The 20064-nt window shown below is 36.4% G+C and overlaps 1 protein-coding gene across 10 annotated transcripts in view; it reads right to left on the bottom strand.

Annotated features, from left to right (window-relative positions):
* ST7 (suppression of tumorigenicity 7) overlaps nt 1–20064 on the bottom strand; it is a 259456-nt gene that overhangs the window by 199924 nt on the left and 39468 nt on the right. For 2 of the 10 annotated variants that reach the window (XM_047762925.1, XM_047762922.1), the window contains exon 1: nt 594–995. The exons of 7 other annotated variants lie outside the window; for them this stretch is intronic. In XM_047762925.1, the coding sequence (XP_047618881.1) occupies nt 594–615 (22 nt within the window). In that variant the 5' untranslated portion in view covers nt 616–995. Of the gene's footprint in view, nt 1–593; nt 1000–20064 lie in introns of those variants that run through there. One more of the 10 variants, XM_047762921.1, reaches the window with a different exon arrangement.

Below are 20064 nucleotides of genomic sequence, written 5' to 3' on the forward strand. Positions count from 1 at the left end.
ATAAGTTTTAAGCAGATATGATGCTATGATGCTGCTGGACTGTGACGCTAGCCAGCATATCAAAATTAAAGCCATTGTTTAAAAAAAAAAAATCCGTCTTTAAAAATAAAGCTTATTTCTTATTCTTTAAATCTACATATATCTACCCCTCTGCTTCTGTGAAAATATGGATGAAAAGAATATAATTCTTTCTCCTTTTAGATAAAAAATGTTAAGTTCTTTTTTCCTTCCTAATAAGCACTGTCATATCAGATCCTCCCAGTATCTATTTTAGGGTTTTAGGACCATTACAGAATCCACAACAATAGATCAGTGACAGACTTGATCCCATCAATTAACACGTTCTGGGAGGCTGCCTGGATTCCTGTCTCCCTCCCTCCTGGAGGCCTGGTTTTGACCACAGTGACATCCCTGGCCTTAAGGATGAATAACCCAGTTAAGGGGGAGTCCCTTCCCTGAGACCAATTCCTTTGTAATTAGAGCCAAAATAGAAAGGCTGTTAATGATCTAAAGCAAAGTGATATGAACTCCAAGCCATGAAACCATGACAGCAAGCAGATTTCCAAATAGCAAAGTGAGATCCATTTACTTACATGAAGATTCAGTGCCAAACATGGCTGGCTCCAGAGGCTGCTTTTAAAAATTAGAAAAAAGAAAGGAAGGAAAGAAAAATCGAGGAGAGTGTACGTGTAAGAGTGGAGAGATGAGCTGCTACACAGCAGAGGTCATGAAGACAGACAATGCAGTCCAAGCTGTGTCCAGCTGCCAGATTCTCCTCTTACAAGCTTCAGTGTTCTCCCGTGTGACTGAAAAGCAAGGTCTCCTACAGCACCAAAAACCGAAGAGCTGCTTTTGAAAATCCAACAGGGAAAGGCAGGCCGACGTGGTTCTTCTGGGATGCAGTGAGACAGGACTAGGTAGCAGCAGGGGCAAGAGTGGGAGCAGCAGCAACAGCGGATACTGCAATCCCCAGCCCTGTTATAGCAGTAAGACAATAGCAGGGCTTATGCATACACTGGTGACGTCAGAGACACTGCACAGACTGACTGTGCTGCTTGAGCCAGAGGCTCCAGGGGCTTCAGGGGAGCAGGCAATTCAAAGGGGAATTCCTTTGTCACAAAAAGCACAAAACCAAGAGCCACACACACACATATATATATATTCACCCTCCTAACAAAATCGTCATCCCATGATACTATGCATTGAAAGAGACCTCAAAAAAATTTAAATACTGGCTTTATAGCAACCAAGCACAAAGGTATGCAAATCAGGGTTCTTGCTTTTATGCAGCAAGTAGAACTTTTCAGGGGAATTAAGAATATCAGAAATAAGGGAAATAACCCACCTTTTAACTCCAGAATTCATGGGGGGTTTTTTTTCACTAGGCTTATAGTAGACTGACAGATCAGGGATTTTACACTCGATCACATTTATGAAAATATATACACTATTCTACACACATTCTGGGCATATAAATTCACAAGTAAATGTAACAGTAAAATAACCTTATAAGTGCTTAGAACAGTGATTGGCACACAGCATTCAAATGCTAGTGAATATACTATTAGTTATTTTGCAACTATTATTCAAATGCGAAAAACACCACTCTAGGAATATATTTATGTATACATGTTTCTCCTACCCCACTTCTTTTTTTGCCCATTTCATTTATTTTATTTAATTTTTATTTTATATTGGCGTATAGTTGAGTTACATGTTGTGTTCCGCCCCCGTTTCTTTTGCCTTATTTTTCTTCATTTTGCCTTATGAGAAATCCTGTCATTTTCTAGAGTAACTTAGTCATGTTAAGGCTACATGCACACATCTATGTACACCATGTGCAAGTGGGCATTTATGACCAATAAATATATTTCTTTTTCACACAACACAAAGAAGATACTGTCTCTTGATTCACCTGACAAACAAAAGTCTTGCTTCACTCTTAGAAATCTTTTTTTAAAGCTAGAAGTGTACAGACATTCATTAGAATGTCTATCCAACACAAGCAAAGTTTTTTTCAAATATTTCAAAAATACTGAAATACTCAAAAAGTGTGCATGTGTGTATTTTTCAATAATCCCACTTTTAACATCATGTAAAATAGAAAGTTCAAGAGCTCAAGTTTACTCTCCATCCATTCATCTAAGGTATATACATTTTCTCAATATTTTCTTAAATTTAAAAGACAAGTCTTTATATAACATTTTTTAAACAGTGAATTCTGATATGACTGTGGAACTGCAAATTATTATCTAAAAATATGATTAATAGTTCTTCCAGTCATTATATGTAGGTCCATCCCATCCTTTAAAAGGTTACATAATATTTCACTGTATGAGTGTAGCATACTTCATGCAAGTAATCTGACCTTTATCTTACTGAAAATGGTGAGCCATTATGAAGAAACTGCAATGATGCCACATAAGAACGAATATTTTGTTGTAGGAAAGAATAATAATAACTAATATTTACTGAGTATTTACTCTGTGCCAGGTATTATTTTGGGAACTTCATATCTATTAGCTTATTTAATCATCATAATGTCTTACAAGGTAGATACAATTATTATCTATAATTGAGAGATGGTGGTCATGCAAGTTACTAAACAACTAGCTAGGATGAAAACACAGGCAGTTTGGTTCCAAAGTATATGCTCTTAACTATTTTCCATAATGCCTCTCAAAGAAAAAAAATTCTCAAAATTATATTTTAAGAATTCAATTGAAATGGAAGGAAAATAGAAACAAATTGGAAATGTGCAGAAGAAAATTCTTAAAATAGAAAGGTCACCATAAAAACTAAAAAATGACAGAAAGGACTACACCAAAAACTGCAAAAATTAAGAAAAATGCATCTCTCCCAAAATAAGTGGTCCAGGACAACAACCAGTGGAGAATACAGGCATACCTTAGAGATAGTATGGGTTTGGTTCTAGATCACCACAATAAAGCAAGTGACACATTTTTCTTTTTTTGGTTTCCTGGTGCATATAAAAGTTATATTTACAGTGTACTGTAGTCTATTAAGTGGGCCACCGTATTATGTCTTTAAAAAATGTTTGGATTGGATAAGCAATGAAATCCTGCTGTATGGCACAGGGAACTCTTATCTAGTCACTTGTGATAGAACATGATGGAGGATAATGTGAGAAAAAGAATGTATACATATGGGTATGACTGGATCATTTTGCTGTCCAGCAGAAACTGACAGAACATTGTAAATCAACTATATTTAAAATATTAAAAAATGTTAATTTAAAAATATTTTATTGCCAAAAAATGCTAACCATCATCTGATCCTTCAGCGAGCTGTAGCAGTTACATCACTGATTGCATGCACCATAACAAATATAACAATAATTTTAAAAGCTTGAAATATTGTGAGAATTACCAAAATGTGACACAGACACACAAAGTAAGCAAATTTGTTGGAAAAATAATGCTGATAGATTTGCTCAAGGCAGGGTTGCCACAAACTTACAATCATAAAAAAAAAATGCAATTTCTGCAAAGAGCAATAAAGAGAAGCTCAATAAAATGAGATATGCCTATATCAATAATGGAATTGAGATATAACTGTAGGAAGTGGGAAAGGGCAATACACTTTAAAGGGGTTGACACAACAATATCACCTTACATAAGATCTATTTTAAATTGCATGCCACATATTGCACATGAATAGTCATACAAATGAGGGTGGATGTGGCCTGTGGCCAGCAGAAAGGCAAGAGGAAAAGCAGAATGAGAAAATGATCCCTGGGTGAGAGATACTGGCAGCCCTCTGTATCCACGAGTTTTGCATTTCAACCAATCGTGAATCAAAATATTAGGGGGAAAAAAATCCAGAAAGTTCCAAATGTAAAACTTGAATTTGATGCACATTATTAACATAGCATTTACACTGTATTTACAATTTACTTAAAGATTACATTGGATTAGGTATTATAAGTAATCTCAAGATGATTTAAAATATGCAGAGGAGGTGTATATAGGTTACATGCAAATAGTACACCATTTTATATAAGAGATTTGGGCATCCTTGGATTTGGGGGTGGGGGCAGTACTGGAACCAATCTCCCACAGATACCTAGGGACCACTGTACTTTCCATCAGAGGCCACAGTCTATATGCAACAAGTGTTTTCCAACTCATTGATGTAACTTTCTTCAGCTCATACATGAGGGTATAAGTATGCATATATAAATAGATTCTTCTGAGTGCCTATATTTATTTCTTGGCACAGACTTCTAAGAGTAAGTTAAAACTGCAATATTTTTAAAAATGAAATCTACATTTTCGATAACTACAGCAGGATCAGTATGTTAAAAACATCAGGTCTCACTTGCCAGCAAAACTGGACGTATGACAACCTCTCACTCCTATCAAGGGTTCTATAACCTCTGGAAACCTAAGGCATTTCTAAACACTTTAGAAGATTGTGATCCATATCATTGACGACCCATATTTGACAAAATATATACCAAAATTTTAGTCTGCTCCCATTTTCTCCTCTGGGCAGCTGGCATGAACTCAGAGAATAAAAACAAATGTAAATTGCTGCCTTAGGAAAAGATAACAAAGGAAAATAAAGGAAGAAGGAATGACTGATGTCCTCCATGCCCCTCCAAAAAAAAAATCACATAATACATTCCAAAACTAAAGCGATCTTACAATTATCAACTATATCTAATAATGCTTGCCTGCTTGCCAGCCAGCCTGGGACCCTGCCCTTCCATTAGTAAAGTGAGTATTGAAATTTCAGGGTAAAATTAGCAATGAAAGAAGGATGGATATTCAAAATAATTTAATGGTCAAATAATTATTGTTAAATTAGAATGTTGCTAGTAAAGATAATAGCGAAAAAATCTGAAAGTCAATAGTAACTTTTAAAAGAAGTCCCATTCATAAACTGACTCAACAACTATCTCCTGGGAGCCTATTGTTCTGCATTCTAGGGGTAAACTATGAACCAATTCTCTCCTCCACAGAGCTTACATTCTGTGGGTGAGATGGACAAATATGCAATATATCAAGTGATGGTATGTGTTATAAAGAAAGATAAAAGCAATCTGAAGATGAGGAGTGATTGAATGTGAAGATTATTTTAAGTAAAACTGTCAGGTAATGCCACCCTAAAAAGATGACATTTCAACAGAAACGTGAAAAAACTGAAGGGAAACCACATGGGGGAAGCGCTTTCCAGAAAAATAAAACAAATCTATTCTTGAATCATCAAAACTGGGTTTTCTATTAGAAGATACCGCCTTCAGTGCTACGATGCTGTCATTCTATAAAAGTGGTCGTGCTGAACTGTGCTGACAGCAAAATAAATTCTCTTTTCTAATGCAAAAGAATTTACTCTCCCATGAACTGAAAACATATGTGTTCTTCTCTTCAAAGTTTAATAAACTAAATATACCTATATTTGCAAATATGTAAATGTTTATAAAGACCACCATAGAAGACGGCACTCAAAATAGCTTCCTACCACATCAGATAACTAATTAATGTTATCTATAAATGCAGTAAGAACTTAAACCACATATTCTCTCCAGAGTACATACAATAACTAATTTTCAAAGTTTCATAGCTAGAATTTCTCTGGAATGGTCACCTTTGTTCACATGAAAGTTTTACTCTCTTAGTATTCCTCCTGGTGTCTATTTAGCATGTTGAAGTTGTGTCTTTTAAAATGCCATCCATATGTTTAAAAAGTATTTCTTTAGGGGTTCCCGTCGTGGCGCAGTGGTTAACGAATCCGACTAGGAACCATGAGGTTGCGGGTTCGGTCCCTGCCCTTGCTCAGTGGGTTAACGATCCGGCGTTGCCGTGAGCTGCTCGGATCCAGCGTTGCTATGGCTCTGGCGTAGGCCGGTGGCTACAGCTCCGATTCCACCCCTAGCCTGGGAACCTCCATGTGCCGTGGGAGCGGCCCAAGAAATAGCAACAACAACAACAACAACAACAAAAAGATAAAAAGTATTACTTTAAAATAGCAGAGAGTGTTTTAATGGCAATATATAAACTATAGATAAATGAAAAAAAAATCAATGATTCTGCTCTTTGGGAAAAAGGTACACATTTATAATTAAAAACATACCTCTTAGTAAAGCTCCCTGGTAGGATTTTAGAAATTGGATTTCTTTGTATATGTCTATAAAGAGTATTCCATTCTACTTCAACACAATGCCACACATATAGTTAGACTTCTAACTGGTAAGTATATTCTATCTCAGAGCCCTAGAACAAAATCCTGGTACACTAATGCAATATGGAAAAAAAATTCAAAATCCAGAGAGAAAAAGAAAGAGAGACTACTATACCACATGCTTTAAAAGAACTCTAAAATAGGAAAATACGGATTTAGAGAAAAAAGATATTTGGGGTAATTAATTACTTTAAAATGTGTGGGGGTTTTTTTTGTTTGTTTGCTTGCTTTTGTCTTTTGTCTTTTTAAGGCTGCACCCGCAGCATGTGGAGGTTCTCAGGCTGGGGGTCTGATCAGAGCTGCCGTCCTACACCACAGCCACAGCAACGAGGGATCCGTGCCCTGTTTTCGACCTATACCACAGGTCACAGCAACATGGGATCCTTAACCCACTGAGCGAGGCCAGGGGTTGAACTCGAAACCTCATGGTTCCTAGCAGGATTCGTTTCTGCTATGCCACAACTGGAACTCCTTAAATGTTTTAGCTTCCAAAAATATTCACCATGGAAGTCCTTTGCATAACAAGTTCATAAAACTGCATTTTAAATGAACACTTCACAAAAATTTGATTTTCCCACCATACTTAATTATCTTGCCATAGATCAAAAGATGTCATTTATAAAGGAACATACTGTAAGTAGTGTTAATTTAAATGCACACTGGGATTTTGTCATTATTTGGGGTATGGAAAGCAGGTCTCTGCCCTGGTGGAAAAATCTTCCAAAAATCTCTGTTGTTTAGTTTAAAAAGAATCTGCCAGAAAACAGTGCCACCATTACCCAAAAGTTAAAAATTAGGGTAATATAATTTTGAATTAGTTGCACAAATTTGGGGCAAAGACCTATGTCCTTATCTCCTTATCACCACCTCACCTCCCTAACCCGCCTTCACTTCATCCAAGCTAAGTGAATCCCCCACTTACTCATCAAGAAACACCACAGAAATCGGTACGACATTGTGAATCAACTGTAATTTAAAAAAAGATTTTAAAAAAGAAATACCACCCATGGTTAACTTAACTTTATTCTTGTACCAATTTACCATTCAGTGAAACTAGAAACTAAGAACAGGCTCAGCAGTTTAAAAAGGAAACAGGCTAGTTAAACTCAAAAAATTTAAGATAAAAACTGAAATTCTCCAATTCACTTCCTTATATCGACTCCATCTAAAAGACTGGGCTACATACATGAACAAAACTACCACAATGCCAAAAATGTTTTACAGACTCTGTAGACTGGGTGTATATTTTATTCTATGACATCATTTGAACTCAGATGTTTGCACTCTAAAACTTCTAAGCCAGAGGGCAGAAATGCAGATTAATTATGGGTTGCAGTTTAAGTCTGTTTGAGTATGACTCAAAATGAAATAGAATAAATAATAAAGGTATGTATGAGAAATTCCCTTAAATGTTTCCCTTAAGAAATTCACTTAATCGCAATCAGATTGTTATGATCATTATACAACTACAGATGTGATAAATTCATTTGAGTAATAAAAAAAAAACAAATTCACTTAATTGCAATTTGTATAAAATAAATTCATACATACCCAGGAATAAACTCATGCACAATTTTTAAAATACATTCATGTACAAATATAACCAATGTTAATTTTAAGATATTAATTCAAAATAGTGTGTTTTAAGTAACTCTACATGGCTGAAAAATAGTTTAAATTTAACTTTACCTGTATAATCCATAATGAAGCAATAGGCAGGGAACTGGGGATTTTCCAAAGTAAAATTCTATCAGACACAAAATGAAACAGCTCCCTGGACAGGCAGACTGCTCTGGGGGAAGCCTCCTGCCATGTGACATGGAGCACACACATACTTCTGCTTATCTCGATTCAAGTTGCAACGGCCATGGTCTCCTTTGCCTGTTTTTGGTTTTTGGTTTGTTTTTTTTTTTTTTTTTTTTGGCCTTCCCTGTGGCACATGGAAGTTCCTAGGACAGGGATAAAACCCGTGCCACAGAAGAAGCGACTCAGGCTGCTACAGTAACAACACCAGATCCTTAATTACAAGGGAATTCTTGCCTTTTCTTTAAAAGTCATCCCTACAAAAGTCTTTCTTCTATTATTTCTTTCCATTTCATTCCTGTATTTAGCTTAAAACCAGGGAAAAAAATTCTCTTCTTTCTCTAAGTGAAAAGAACACAAGATATCTATACTTCATCCTAGGACTCAATGTTACAAATCCACAGAACCTAAAAGGAATCAACATCCAAATTTTTAGGAAAAATACAATTTTGTTAGTATGCACATTTGATCCATTTGAAACATATCTGATTTGTAAACAAACCTAATACAGGTGATGAAGGAACACTCTTTTAAAGCATATCCAAAACCTTTAATTCATTTCCTTGAGTCCTGAAACAGACATCAGATGGAAAGGACATATGGTCATTCCGAGACAGACTGTATCTGATGTAATCTTTAATGTCATATTGCCACATGCCCTGAGCCATCTTTTCCTTCACTGCCAATTGTTTTGATCTTCACTCTGCCCTGGCTAAAACTTTAAAGAAACCCTAATAATGGCTGCTTCATACAACAATTCTTTACACCTTGCCAGAGACAAGATAGAAATGGCTTAATTGCCATTAAAATTTATTAAAATTTTTAACAGCTTTTTTTTTTTCTGAGTAACCTGGATGGTTGGACAATTTTCAATTTACAGACAGATTAATATTTCCCTAAATTGCAGCTATTTTGAAAAAGATAAGGAATTGGTTGTTTCAAGTGGTTTTACTAGAGTAGTGGGATGTTTTGTTTTGCTTTTATTCTGCTACTTTCCTTTCCAGTGAATAAGTTTCTCCATAAGATAATTACAAAGCTGACAATACACAATATGAGTCTATAAAATAAAATTTTATAGAATATTTTAAATATTTATATTTTAATAAAATATCAAAAGTATGAATATTACAGAAATCTAAACATTCTGAGCTAAATATCATTAATAATTTTATGAAATAAATGAGAAAGCATCATTTCATTCAGCCAGCTAGTCAATGCTTTATTACCATAAGCCGATCTCATTACACCACCATTCTGCTAACAGTCAAAAGCTGTTAATTCTCATCAACCTCACCTGTCACTGTTGCTAAGCAGCCCTGTCTGACTTCTCAGGCCTTAATTCTCTTTATTTCAATCTAGGGTAGGGACTGGGGAGCTTTCTATCAGCTATAAAAATTTGATATAGTTTCTTCCTGGTAATTAAAATGTGCGAATGGTTAAAACATTAATGCCATGATTGTTTTAAAATGATAGGCTTAAAATGCTTAATAATAACTGTCAATTTCCACACAACTTACCAGTGTGTGGAAACCCAGATAGCCATTATCACATGTCACATGAAATGACATTTTAGCCTTTCACAATTTATAACTGTTAGCATGGATTTTTACAGTTCTTATCTAATATTTGAGTAACATTATTTTAAGAGCAATTTAAAAAATTTTTATCTTGTATATTTTATAATTCTTAAGTCACAGATATTTTTAAGGAAATGTATTTATTAGTAAAATGAGAACATAAAGAAAAATCCAAATTTGTAAATAGAAGATATATGTATAGTTGGGTAGATGGGTAGATAGCTGTAAAACCTGCAATCTATAGTTAGCTGATCTAGCACACCTCAGAAAGAGTGGTTGAGAGTTAGGCCTTGCATCAGATAAAGAAGGTTTAAGACATACCTTAGCCACTTCTTAGCTGGATGATCTTAAGTTTTTAAAACCATCTGAGCCTCAACTACCTTATAAGTTGTATGATAAATGGCTTAGATCAACCTCTTGGGACGTGATAACAGCTAATTTGTAAACATCAGTTAATGTAGACTGGGCATTGTTCTAACTCATGTATTAACTTATTTAACCCTCACAACAACTCTGTGAGTTATTATCCTTATTTTAAACTGAGGCATGGAGGGTAATAATTTAAATAAAATTACACACTATACATAAAAGAGCCAGGATTCAACCCAAGTAGCTTCACTCAGAGTCCTTATGCTTATTAACCACTACACAAACCACCTCCATAGAGCAAATGCAAGTAGAACAAGAAAAATCATTTCCAAAAACTAGGTTCATTTTTTCCAATAAAACCAACCCTGCAGTTTGCCCAATATTTCAGTCAGAGTTTAAAAAAATTCTTTTTATAGTGTATGTTCAAACCCAACATATGGAAAAATTAAAAAGATAAATAAATGAAAGGGATAGTGTGTAGAGTTATTGTGCTAGCTTAAAATGAGAGTTGCACTAGTCAGTTAAGCAGAAATAAGTACTCAAGTGCAGAATGCTATAACCATAAAAGGACCTGTACTATGTACTACCCCCACCCTCCCAGCAACCACTGAGGCCCTCCATCTCTACTTTCCAGTTTCCAAATGCCACAGTAGATAACTACTTGTCTGGCCTCTAAAAGAGTCTGAGCAGGTTCTTCTGACTGCAGCTTCAGGATGAGTACATCTTCAACTAGATCCCGCTGCCTTCCTCCCCAAAAATCTTCTCTAGCCCCATCTACCCTCAGCAAAGAAGACTCACTAGTATACCTAGGTGCACCCCTCAGACAAAGAAATAATCACATCACAGTCCTCTTCAACACACAGTTACAAGTCACAGGAGTCAGAGGTTCTTTGTAGGTCACCTGTTCTAGCCTATGGCCAAGGGACTACTGTCCTAAGTGCAACTTACTGACTTATGAGCAGGCCACAATGCACCCCCAAATCCCATCCCAGATCCATGTTACAATTTATCCCTTCACAGTCCAAGCCAGAAGAAGCATAGTTATTGAATCAACAGACCTGGGGTCTAGCCTCAACACTGCCGCTCATTACCTTTCTAGCCTGGGATAAGTCCTGGACCAGCAAAATGAGGAGGATGAATTGGATGATTCCCAAAATCCAGTCCAACTCTAAGGATCTAGGATCCTACCTTAAACCAGTTACAGCTGCCTGAGAAAACTCATGTAACTCCCAGAAGGTAGCTCTTCTTGCTTCTCTAGCCCACACCATCCCCTCTTTCATCCTAGGGCTTTGGGAACAGTCCCACCTCAAGGGTGGGAAACCAGGGAGTCAGCATGTATTGTCCAAATCCAGTGCATTTACATTGAATGGCTGATTTCTCCAACTGCTCAAGCACTGTTCCTCTCGAGATAGGCCCCATTAACTCAGCCTAGGGGTGAACAGACCAACACTCATAAAACACAAGAGAAATAACTGTTGGAGGCCCTTCCTACTGGATGCTTCATGGCCTGGTGGGTCCTACCTCTTAGGTCAACAAGGCCTGAGTGCCAGCTATAAAGCTTCTGAAGGTGACCCCTCCTTTCAAAACATGATTGAGACAGCCTGGACCGGGAGTGCCAAGTTTTCTGCAGATGACAGCTCAGGGACTGAGATAGATCTCTTCTCTTTCCCTGTCATGGCTATGCTACCTAGAGTAGTTCCTGCTGGGTGTGTCCACAGCCCTTCACCCTCCTCAGAGAAGGAGAACGAACTTAGCTCCCATTTCACCCTTTCCTCTTAAACCTGAAACCATTTACCATAATACATATTTCCGACCCATACAATAACTCACTTATTGCACATTTTAAAACCCTGACCCAGGGTTAGATTATAAAAGCTCATCCTGGAGTTCCCGTCGTGGCGCAGTGGTTAATGAGTCCGACTAGGAACCATGATGCTGTGGGTTCGATCCCTGCCCTTGCTGAGTGGGTTAACGATCCGGCGTTGCCGTGAGCTGTGGTGTAGGTCGCAGACGCGGCTCGGATCCCAAGTTGCTGTGGCTCTGGCATAGGCTGACAGCTACAGCTCTGATTGGACCCCTAACCTAGGAGCCTCCATATGCCATGGGAGTGGCCCAAGAAATGGCAAAAAACAAAAAAAAAAAGAAAAAAAAAACAAAAAAAAACTCATCCTGTTATTTCAGAAATGAAAATATGGAGTTTTCCCTCCAGTTTCTATTCTCACCTTCCTCACCAACAAGTCAGTTAAGTCCAAATGTCTTAATGAGTCAGTTTACTCTCAGTCAGAATAACTTCCCTTTACTCTCAGTCTTACTAAAGAAGTCAAGTTGCTGCTCTCCCATGCTTCTTACCACCTACTCCAGCCTGCCTCTGCCTATTTCTTTTTCACATTCCTTCCACTTTCATTGGCTTTGCTTACAGAACTGCACAATTACCCTATGACCTATTCCATTATGTGAGACCACTCCACTGCAAAAAGGGTTCTCTGCCCAAAGAAGTCTCTAACAGCATGAGCCCAAAACTTTTAAGTAAGCTAACAGAGAAGCATCAAGGTAACAAAACAGGTTTATGATATAAGAAGGCAACTGTTCAGCTCAATACCATGACCCAGAACCATGCTATACATTTTCCAAGACAAAGTTAAAAATCATCCTCACCATGCACAAAAGCTCAACCATGACCAAAGGCAAGGTGAAACAGGATAGAAGATCTGCTTTACTTAAATCCAAACTCTCAGAGAAAGCTGATTTCTAGATAGAAAACACCTGTTTGCTATGCTTGAAAAGAATGGTGGCAATGGTGGCAGGACCCAAAGCTCTCAGTGGCTGCAAGGCTAGGACTTCTTACAAAGTAGTAGGGCCACCCCCTTCTTATACAAGCCCCAAGTGAACGACATCAAGTAACCACAGCTGCAAAGATGGGGGAAATAACTTTTATAAGAGATAGAACAGCACTGATGTGTTTATTCTATCAAAAAGATTAATGTAAAAAGAGACATTGGTTTAAATATTTAAGGCTAACCAATAAAGAATATACATCAGCTAACTTTGATATAAAATTAAAAGTCATGAGAAACATAACTAGCATTATTAAAATGCCTGGCAAAAATATGAAAGATTAAGATTTTCCTCACACAAGCATGGATCTAACAATAATTGTGTTTGTTCATTTTAACTTGGAAAGTGAGGATCATATTATATGTATCTGAATCAAAGCTCTAGTGTAAAGACCAAAGCAAAATCCAGGTTTCTACAACTAGAGAGGTACCCAAGCCAAACACATCCATCTGTAGAAAGCTTCTTTAGAAAAGCCACAGACCTTCCTGTGTGGTTTTGGTCTGTTCATCTATCTGGCAAAAGGAACCACTGGAAAATAAGCAAAGGAAGTCATGAAAAGCAGTCATGAATGAACTATTGTGGGTTGTCCTAGAGGCAAAAAACAGTGGAGAATCTTTCAATAAATGTAGTAGTAATCAGCTAGAGATTTTAGTAAGCAAAAAATCCATAAATTGCCATAGTACTCCAACACATAAGCTAATCTTGATGTTTTATAACAGGGCCTGGCACTCTGACTATAAAGATCCAAATACTACATATTTTAGATTCTGTGGGACCATCCAGCCTATGTAACAACTACTCAATTCTGGCTTTTTTGTGCATAAACAATACATAAACGAGTGAGTATATGTAGCTGTGTTTCAATAAAACTTTATTTATAGACTGTGAAATTGGATTTTTTATAATTTTCATCTATCATAAAGTATTTTTCTTTTGATTTTTTTCAACCATTTAACTTTTAAAAAAGTCATCATTAGCAATTTATGGTTACCAAAGGGGACAGGTTGGGGGAGGGATGGACTAGGGGTTTGAGACTGGTATATGCTCACTGTGATATATATGGAATGACTGACCAACAAGAAATTGCTGTATAGCACAGGAAACTCTGCCCAATATTCTGTGATAATCTATACAGGAAAAGAATATGAAAAAAATGGATGTGTATATATGAATAACTGAATCAATTTGCTGTACAGCGGAAATTATCACAACATTGTAGATCAACTATACTTCACTAAAATTTAAAAAAAAAGAAAGAAAGAAAGAAAGAAAGAAAGAAAGAAAAGAAAAACCAGTGTTAGCTTGCAAAAACCAGTGGGCTTCAGACTATAGTCAGCCAACCCTTGCTCCATAATCTTTACTGTAGTTGACTTGATCTTTCTCCAAAAGAACTCTGATTTTCAACTAGGTCTCTGCCTTTAACAAGACACAAAGGTAATGAATTTCATCAACAACTGCTTGATGGATCAGGGCCAGAAACTCAAGAAAACTTTTACCCTAATTCCCTTCATTTTTAATGCCACTATGAGCAACACCTAGTCTTGATAGCCCGCGCTACCTTGTTTACTCCCTAACACATTAGAATTAGTGGTAAATGCTGAATCGATTTGTGAGAAATCAGCCCCTTTCACAGGTAACAAAGACATTTCCAACTTACATACATCTACAGGCCTCAAAAATTCTATAAAAATGTAAATCATAAGATTTCCAAATCATCTCAATTATAAGCCAGGAAATGTTATACAAGTACACTTAGAGGATAAAATACAAGTAACAGCTAGTTTGGTACGAGAACATCTGACTCCATTCAGCAATAGCAGCTGCAAGAGAGTTCTTGAGATACAGATTTGAAGCCTCACTGCATAGCTGACTAATTTGGGTAGCCATTTCACAACAGTACCTCATTTATGAAATTCAAAAGTAGGTTTAAGAGTTCTCTGGTGGCCTGGACATTACAGATTCAGCATTGTCACATCTGTAGCTTGGGTTCCATCCCTGGCCTAAGAACTTTGGTATGCTTCAGGCTCAGCCAAAAAAAGAAAAAAGAAAGAAAGAAAGAAAAAGAGGTTTAGATTATTTCTGTGCTCTATTTTAGCTCTAAAATGCTTATAATGAGCTACACTAATTATGACATCTGGCCTAGCTCACTGAGAGTGTCATCATTCTTCACTTTTCATTATCCTTCAGATAAGAAGCAGATAATTTCCTCTCTGCTCTTTTATCTCTGGCTTTTTGAAAGGCCACTTAAAATATATTTCTGATCAGGACAATTGCCACCTCCTTAGAAATATCCAATATTAACACAGACATAAGTGATTCAAGAGAAAAGGTAATGCAGTATTAGACTTGGAAGATGTTTCCAGAGACAGTTAATTGTATCTGCTGCAACCATAAAATCCAAGTTGGGAGGTTTCCCATAACAAACACATACAATCAGGTCCTTTAGCTCCCACAAAAATCAGTCTTTAAATTGCTTCATCTTTCCACAACAATCACATCCTTGACTTATAAAAACCACACTGCAGTCTGCCTCTAGAATAAGTAGACCTGGAAGTTACTCACCTCCAAGCCTCCTTTTCCTCAAATGTAGAACAGGAATGCTGTTCTTCATAGCAATAAAAATGATATATACACATTGGTGTATAAATACTGATATATTGGTGAAGACATCTGCAATATGTTGTTAGGTTTGAAAAAGAATAACTTACAAAGCAATAGGAACAATATGGTAAAACTTTAGAGAGTTTTTTGAAAAGTATACAGTGGGAAAAGGGAAGGAAATTCTAACAAATACTACAACATGAATGAATCTTGAGGTAAAATAAGCCAGTCATGGAAAGACAGATACCATATGATTCCACTTACATGTGGTATCGAGAGAAGATAAATTCATAAAGAAAAAAAAGTAGAAGGGTGGTTGCCAGAGGCTGGGGGAGGGGAAAGGGGAAGTATAATGGGCATATAGAAGTTCAGCAAGATGAAAAGAGGTCTAAAGATCAGTTGCACAACAATGTGAATGTACCTAACACTACTAAACTGTACACTACTAAACTGTACTTAAAAACTAGTTAAGATGGTAACTTTTATGTTAGGTCCATGTTATCACAATTTTAAAAATTTTTAGTAAATTTTTAAAATAAATTTAAAACATTTAAAAAACATACAGTGGATACTTCTGACAATAAAATTACTGAAAATTTTCCCTTTCTATTTTATAAGTTTTGTCACCACTGCAAAAGTAGAATGAGTTCACCATGAAAAACATACAATCCAGAAAAAAAAAGAGGCATTTTCATTTTATACAAAAAGTAAGCCTAAACCTGAGAGGTGTGAAATCTACCAGATAAGGACCCAATTAGTCTTTTTTTTAAATTGAAGTTTACTTGATTTACAATGTTATGTAAATGTTATGTACTTGATTTACAATGATATGTTATGTTAGTCTCAAGTGTAAAAGTTATTGAGTTATAAATATATATGTGTATTATATATAGTATATTCTTTTTCAGGTTCTTTTCCATTACAAATTATTACAAGATAAAAGAAAATTACAGGCCATGAGTTCCCTTCATGGCTCAGCATTTAACGAACCCGACTAGATCCATGAGGATGCAGGTTCGATCCCTGGCCTCGCTCAGTGGGTTAAGGATCCAGAGCTGCCGTGAGCTGTGGTATAGGTCACAGACATGGCCTGGATCCTTATTGCTGTGGCTGTGGCATAGGCCAGCAGCTGTAGCTCCAATTCTTCCCCTAGCCTGGGAACTTCCATCCGCCAAAGGTGTGCCCCACCCCCAAAAAAAGAAAAAGAAAAGAAAAATTATAGGACAACATCACTGAGGAATATAGTTGCCAAAAAAAAAAAAAACTCAACCAAATATTAGCAAACTAAATCCAACAATACATTAAAAGGATCATATACCATGATCAGGTGGGATTTATCCTAGGGATGCAAGGATGTTTCAATATCTGCAAATTAATCAAATGATATGCCACATTAACAAACTGAGGATTAAAGACTTTATGATCATCTTGATACAAGCAGAAAAAGCTTTTGAGAAAATTCAACATCTATTTATGATAAAAATTCTCCAGATAGTGGACATAGAGGAAATGTAACTCAACATAATAAAGGCCATATATAATAAACCCACAGCTAATATCATACACAATGGTAAAAGGCTGAAAGCATTTTCTCTAAGATCGTGAACAAAAGAATGCCCACTTTCGCCACTTTTACTCAACATAGTACTTGAAGTCCCAGCCACAGCAATCAGACAAGAAAAAGAAATAAAAAGTATTCAAATTGGAAAGGAAGAAGTAAAACGTTAACTCTTTGAAGATGACATACTATACACAGAAAATCCTAAAGATGCCATCAGAAAACCACTAGGGCTCATCAATGAATTCAGTAAAGTTGCAGGATACAAAATTAATACAGAGAAATCTGTTGCATTTCTATCTAACTGTCAGAAAGAGAAATTAAGGAAACAATCCTATTTACCATTGCATCAGAAGAATAAAATACCAAGGAATAAACCTACCTAAGGAGGTAAAACACCTGTACTCTATAAGACACTGATAAAAGAAACTGAAGATGCCACAAACAGATGAAAAGATATACTGTGTTCCCGGACTAGAAGAATTATTATTGTTAAAATGATCATACTACCCAAGGCAATCTACAAATTCAATACAATCCCTACCAAATTACCAATGGCACTTTTCACAAAACTAAGACAAAAAATGTTTTCATTTGTATGGAAACACAAAAGACCTTGAATAGCCAAAACAATACTGAGAAAGAAGAATGAAGCTGGAGGAATCAGGCCCCCTGACTTCAGACTATACAGCAAAGCTGACACTGTCAGAGAGAAAGTCCTCAAAATAGTGTATAGCACTGGCACAAAAATACACACATAGGTCAAATAATAAAGGATAGAAATCTCGAAAATAAACCCATGCACTTATGGTCAATTAATCAATGACAAAGGAAGCAAGAATATACAATGGAGAACAGTCTTCAATAAGTGATGCTGGGAAAACTAGATAGCTACATGTAAAAGAATGAAATTAGAACATTCTCAGAATACCACATACACAAACTCAAAATGGATTGAAGATCTAAATGTAAGACCAGATACTCTAAAAATCCTAGAGGAAAACATAGGCAGAACACTTTTTGATATAAATTGTAGCTATTTTTTTGGATCCCTCTCTGAGAATAATGGAAATAAAAGCAAAAATAAACAATAAGACATAATTAAACTTAAAAGTTTTTGCACAGCGAAGAAAACTATAAACAAAATAAAAAGACTACCTGTGGAAGGAGAGAAACTATTTGCAAATGATACAACCGACACGGACTTAATTTCTGGAATATACAAAGAGCTCAATATTAAAAAGCAAACAACCCAATCAAAAAACAGACAGAAGACCTAAACAGCTATTCCAAAAATGCCATACCAAAGGCCAACAGGCACATGAAAAAAAGGTACAACATCATTAATTATTACAGAAATGTAAATCAAAACTACAATGAGGTGTATCACCTCACACCAGTCAGAATGGCCATTATCAAAAGTCTACAAATAATAAATACTGGAGAGGGTATGGAGAAAAGGGAACTCCCTGACACTGTCAGAGAGAATGTAAATTGGAACAGCCACTGTGGAGAATAGCAAGGAAGTTCATTAAAAAAAGCCAAAAATAGAGTTGCCATATGATCCAGCAATCCTACTCCTGGGCTTATATAGCTGGACAAAAACATAATTCAAAAAGATACATGCACCCAAATGTTCACTGCAGCACTATTTACAATAGCCAAAACATGGAAGTGACCTAAAGGTCCATCAACAGAGGAATGGGTAAAGAAGACGAATAGAATGGGATATTACTCAGCCATAAAAAAGAATGAAATAATGCCATTTGCAACAACATGGATGGACCTAAAGGTTATCATACTAAGTGAATTAAGTCAGACAAAGAAAGACGAATATTATATGATATCACTTATATGTGGAATCTAAAAAAAGATACAAGTGAACTTATTATATACAAAATAGAAGCAGACTCACATACATAGAAAATAAACTTATAGTTACCAAAGGGGAAAGAAGGGGGAGGGATAAATTAGGAGTGCAGGACCAACAGATTAAAAACTACTATATATAAAATCGATACACAACAAGGACTTACTCTACAACACAGGGAACTGTATTCCATTAGTCTTGAAATTGACTAATTGACAGTATTAACATTAAATACTGCCACGAGAAAATATATATATAAATAGGATCAGAATAACTGGCTAAAAGAATGATAGAATTGTTAAAAAAAAAAAAGGACCTATATTTCTGTTCTTAAATTTGTAGAGAAATACTTTAAATGGCATTTATGCAGAGTTTGTTTAAATTTTAAATCTGAACAAAACAGCATACAGAATGAAAATTTCACTGTTAACTCCAGTGCATACCAATTCTTGTTGAATGAATAAAAAGACACACTTGAATAGAAAGCAACTCCTTGAACCTCAGATGTACAACACCATTCAGAATAGATAATTATATTACACAGCTACCAACTGGTCACAGCATTCCTAAAACACAAGGACAACAGGAAAGGAAAGGGTTCATTCTGAAACTTTAAGAGACGTAAACATGAGAGTGATAGATAGACTTACAACTTTTTTCCTTTGAAAATTTTACTATTTTCAATAAAATATGGACACTGTCCTTTAAAAAGGCACATCAACTCTGCTATAAATCAATGATGAAAAAGGTATAAGGGAGGTGGGATCAAGATGGCAGAGGAATAGGACATGGAGCTCACCTTCTCCCACAAACACAGCAAACAACAACAAAAACCGACATGTAGAACAATTTGCACAAAACATCTACTGAATGCTGGCAGAAGACCTCAGACTTCCAGAAAAAGCAAGAAACCCTCCACATAACTGAGTAGAGAAAAGCACACGGCGGGGGGGGGGGGGCGGCGAGAGAGAGAGAGAGAGAGAGAGAGAGAGAGAGAGAGAGAGAGAGAGAGAGAGAGAGAGAGAGAGAGAAAAGAGAGGTAAAAAGGAATCAGGAAGGGAACAGCACTGCTAGAGAAGGCTGTGAGAGAGTAAAGAAACTCTGGGAGGCCACCAAACTGAAAGGGAGATTACTTGGGATGGAGGGGGAGCTCAAAGCACAGCAGCCAGTCTGAGGAGGGCAAAGCAGAGAGAGCCTCAGAGTACACCACACCCTGAGATGCTGTGGGGGGAAGTTGGCTTTGA

Source organism: Phacochoerus africanus, chromosome 16 (genome assembly GCF_016906955.1).
Source record: "Phacochoerus africanus isolate WHEZ1 chromosome 16, ROS_Pafr_v1, whole genome shotgun sequence".
Taxonomy (NCBI): Eukaryota; Metazoa; Chordata; class Mammalia; order Artiodactyla; family Suidae; genus Phacochoerus; species Phacochoerus africanus.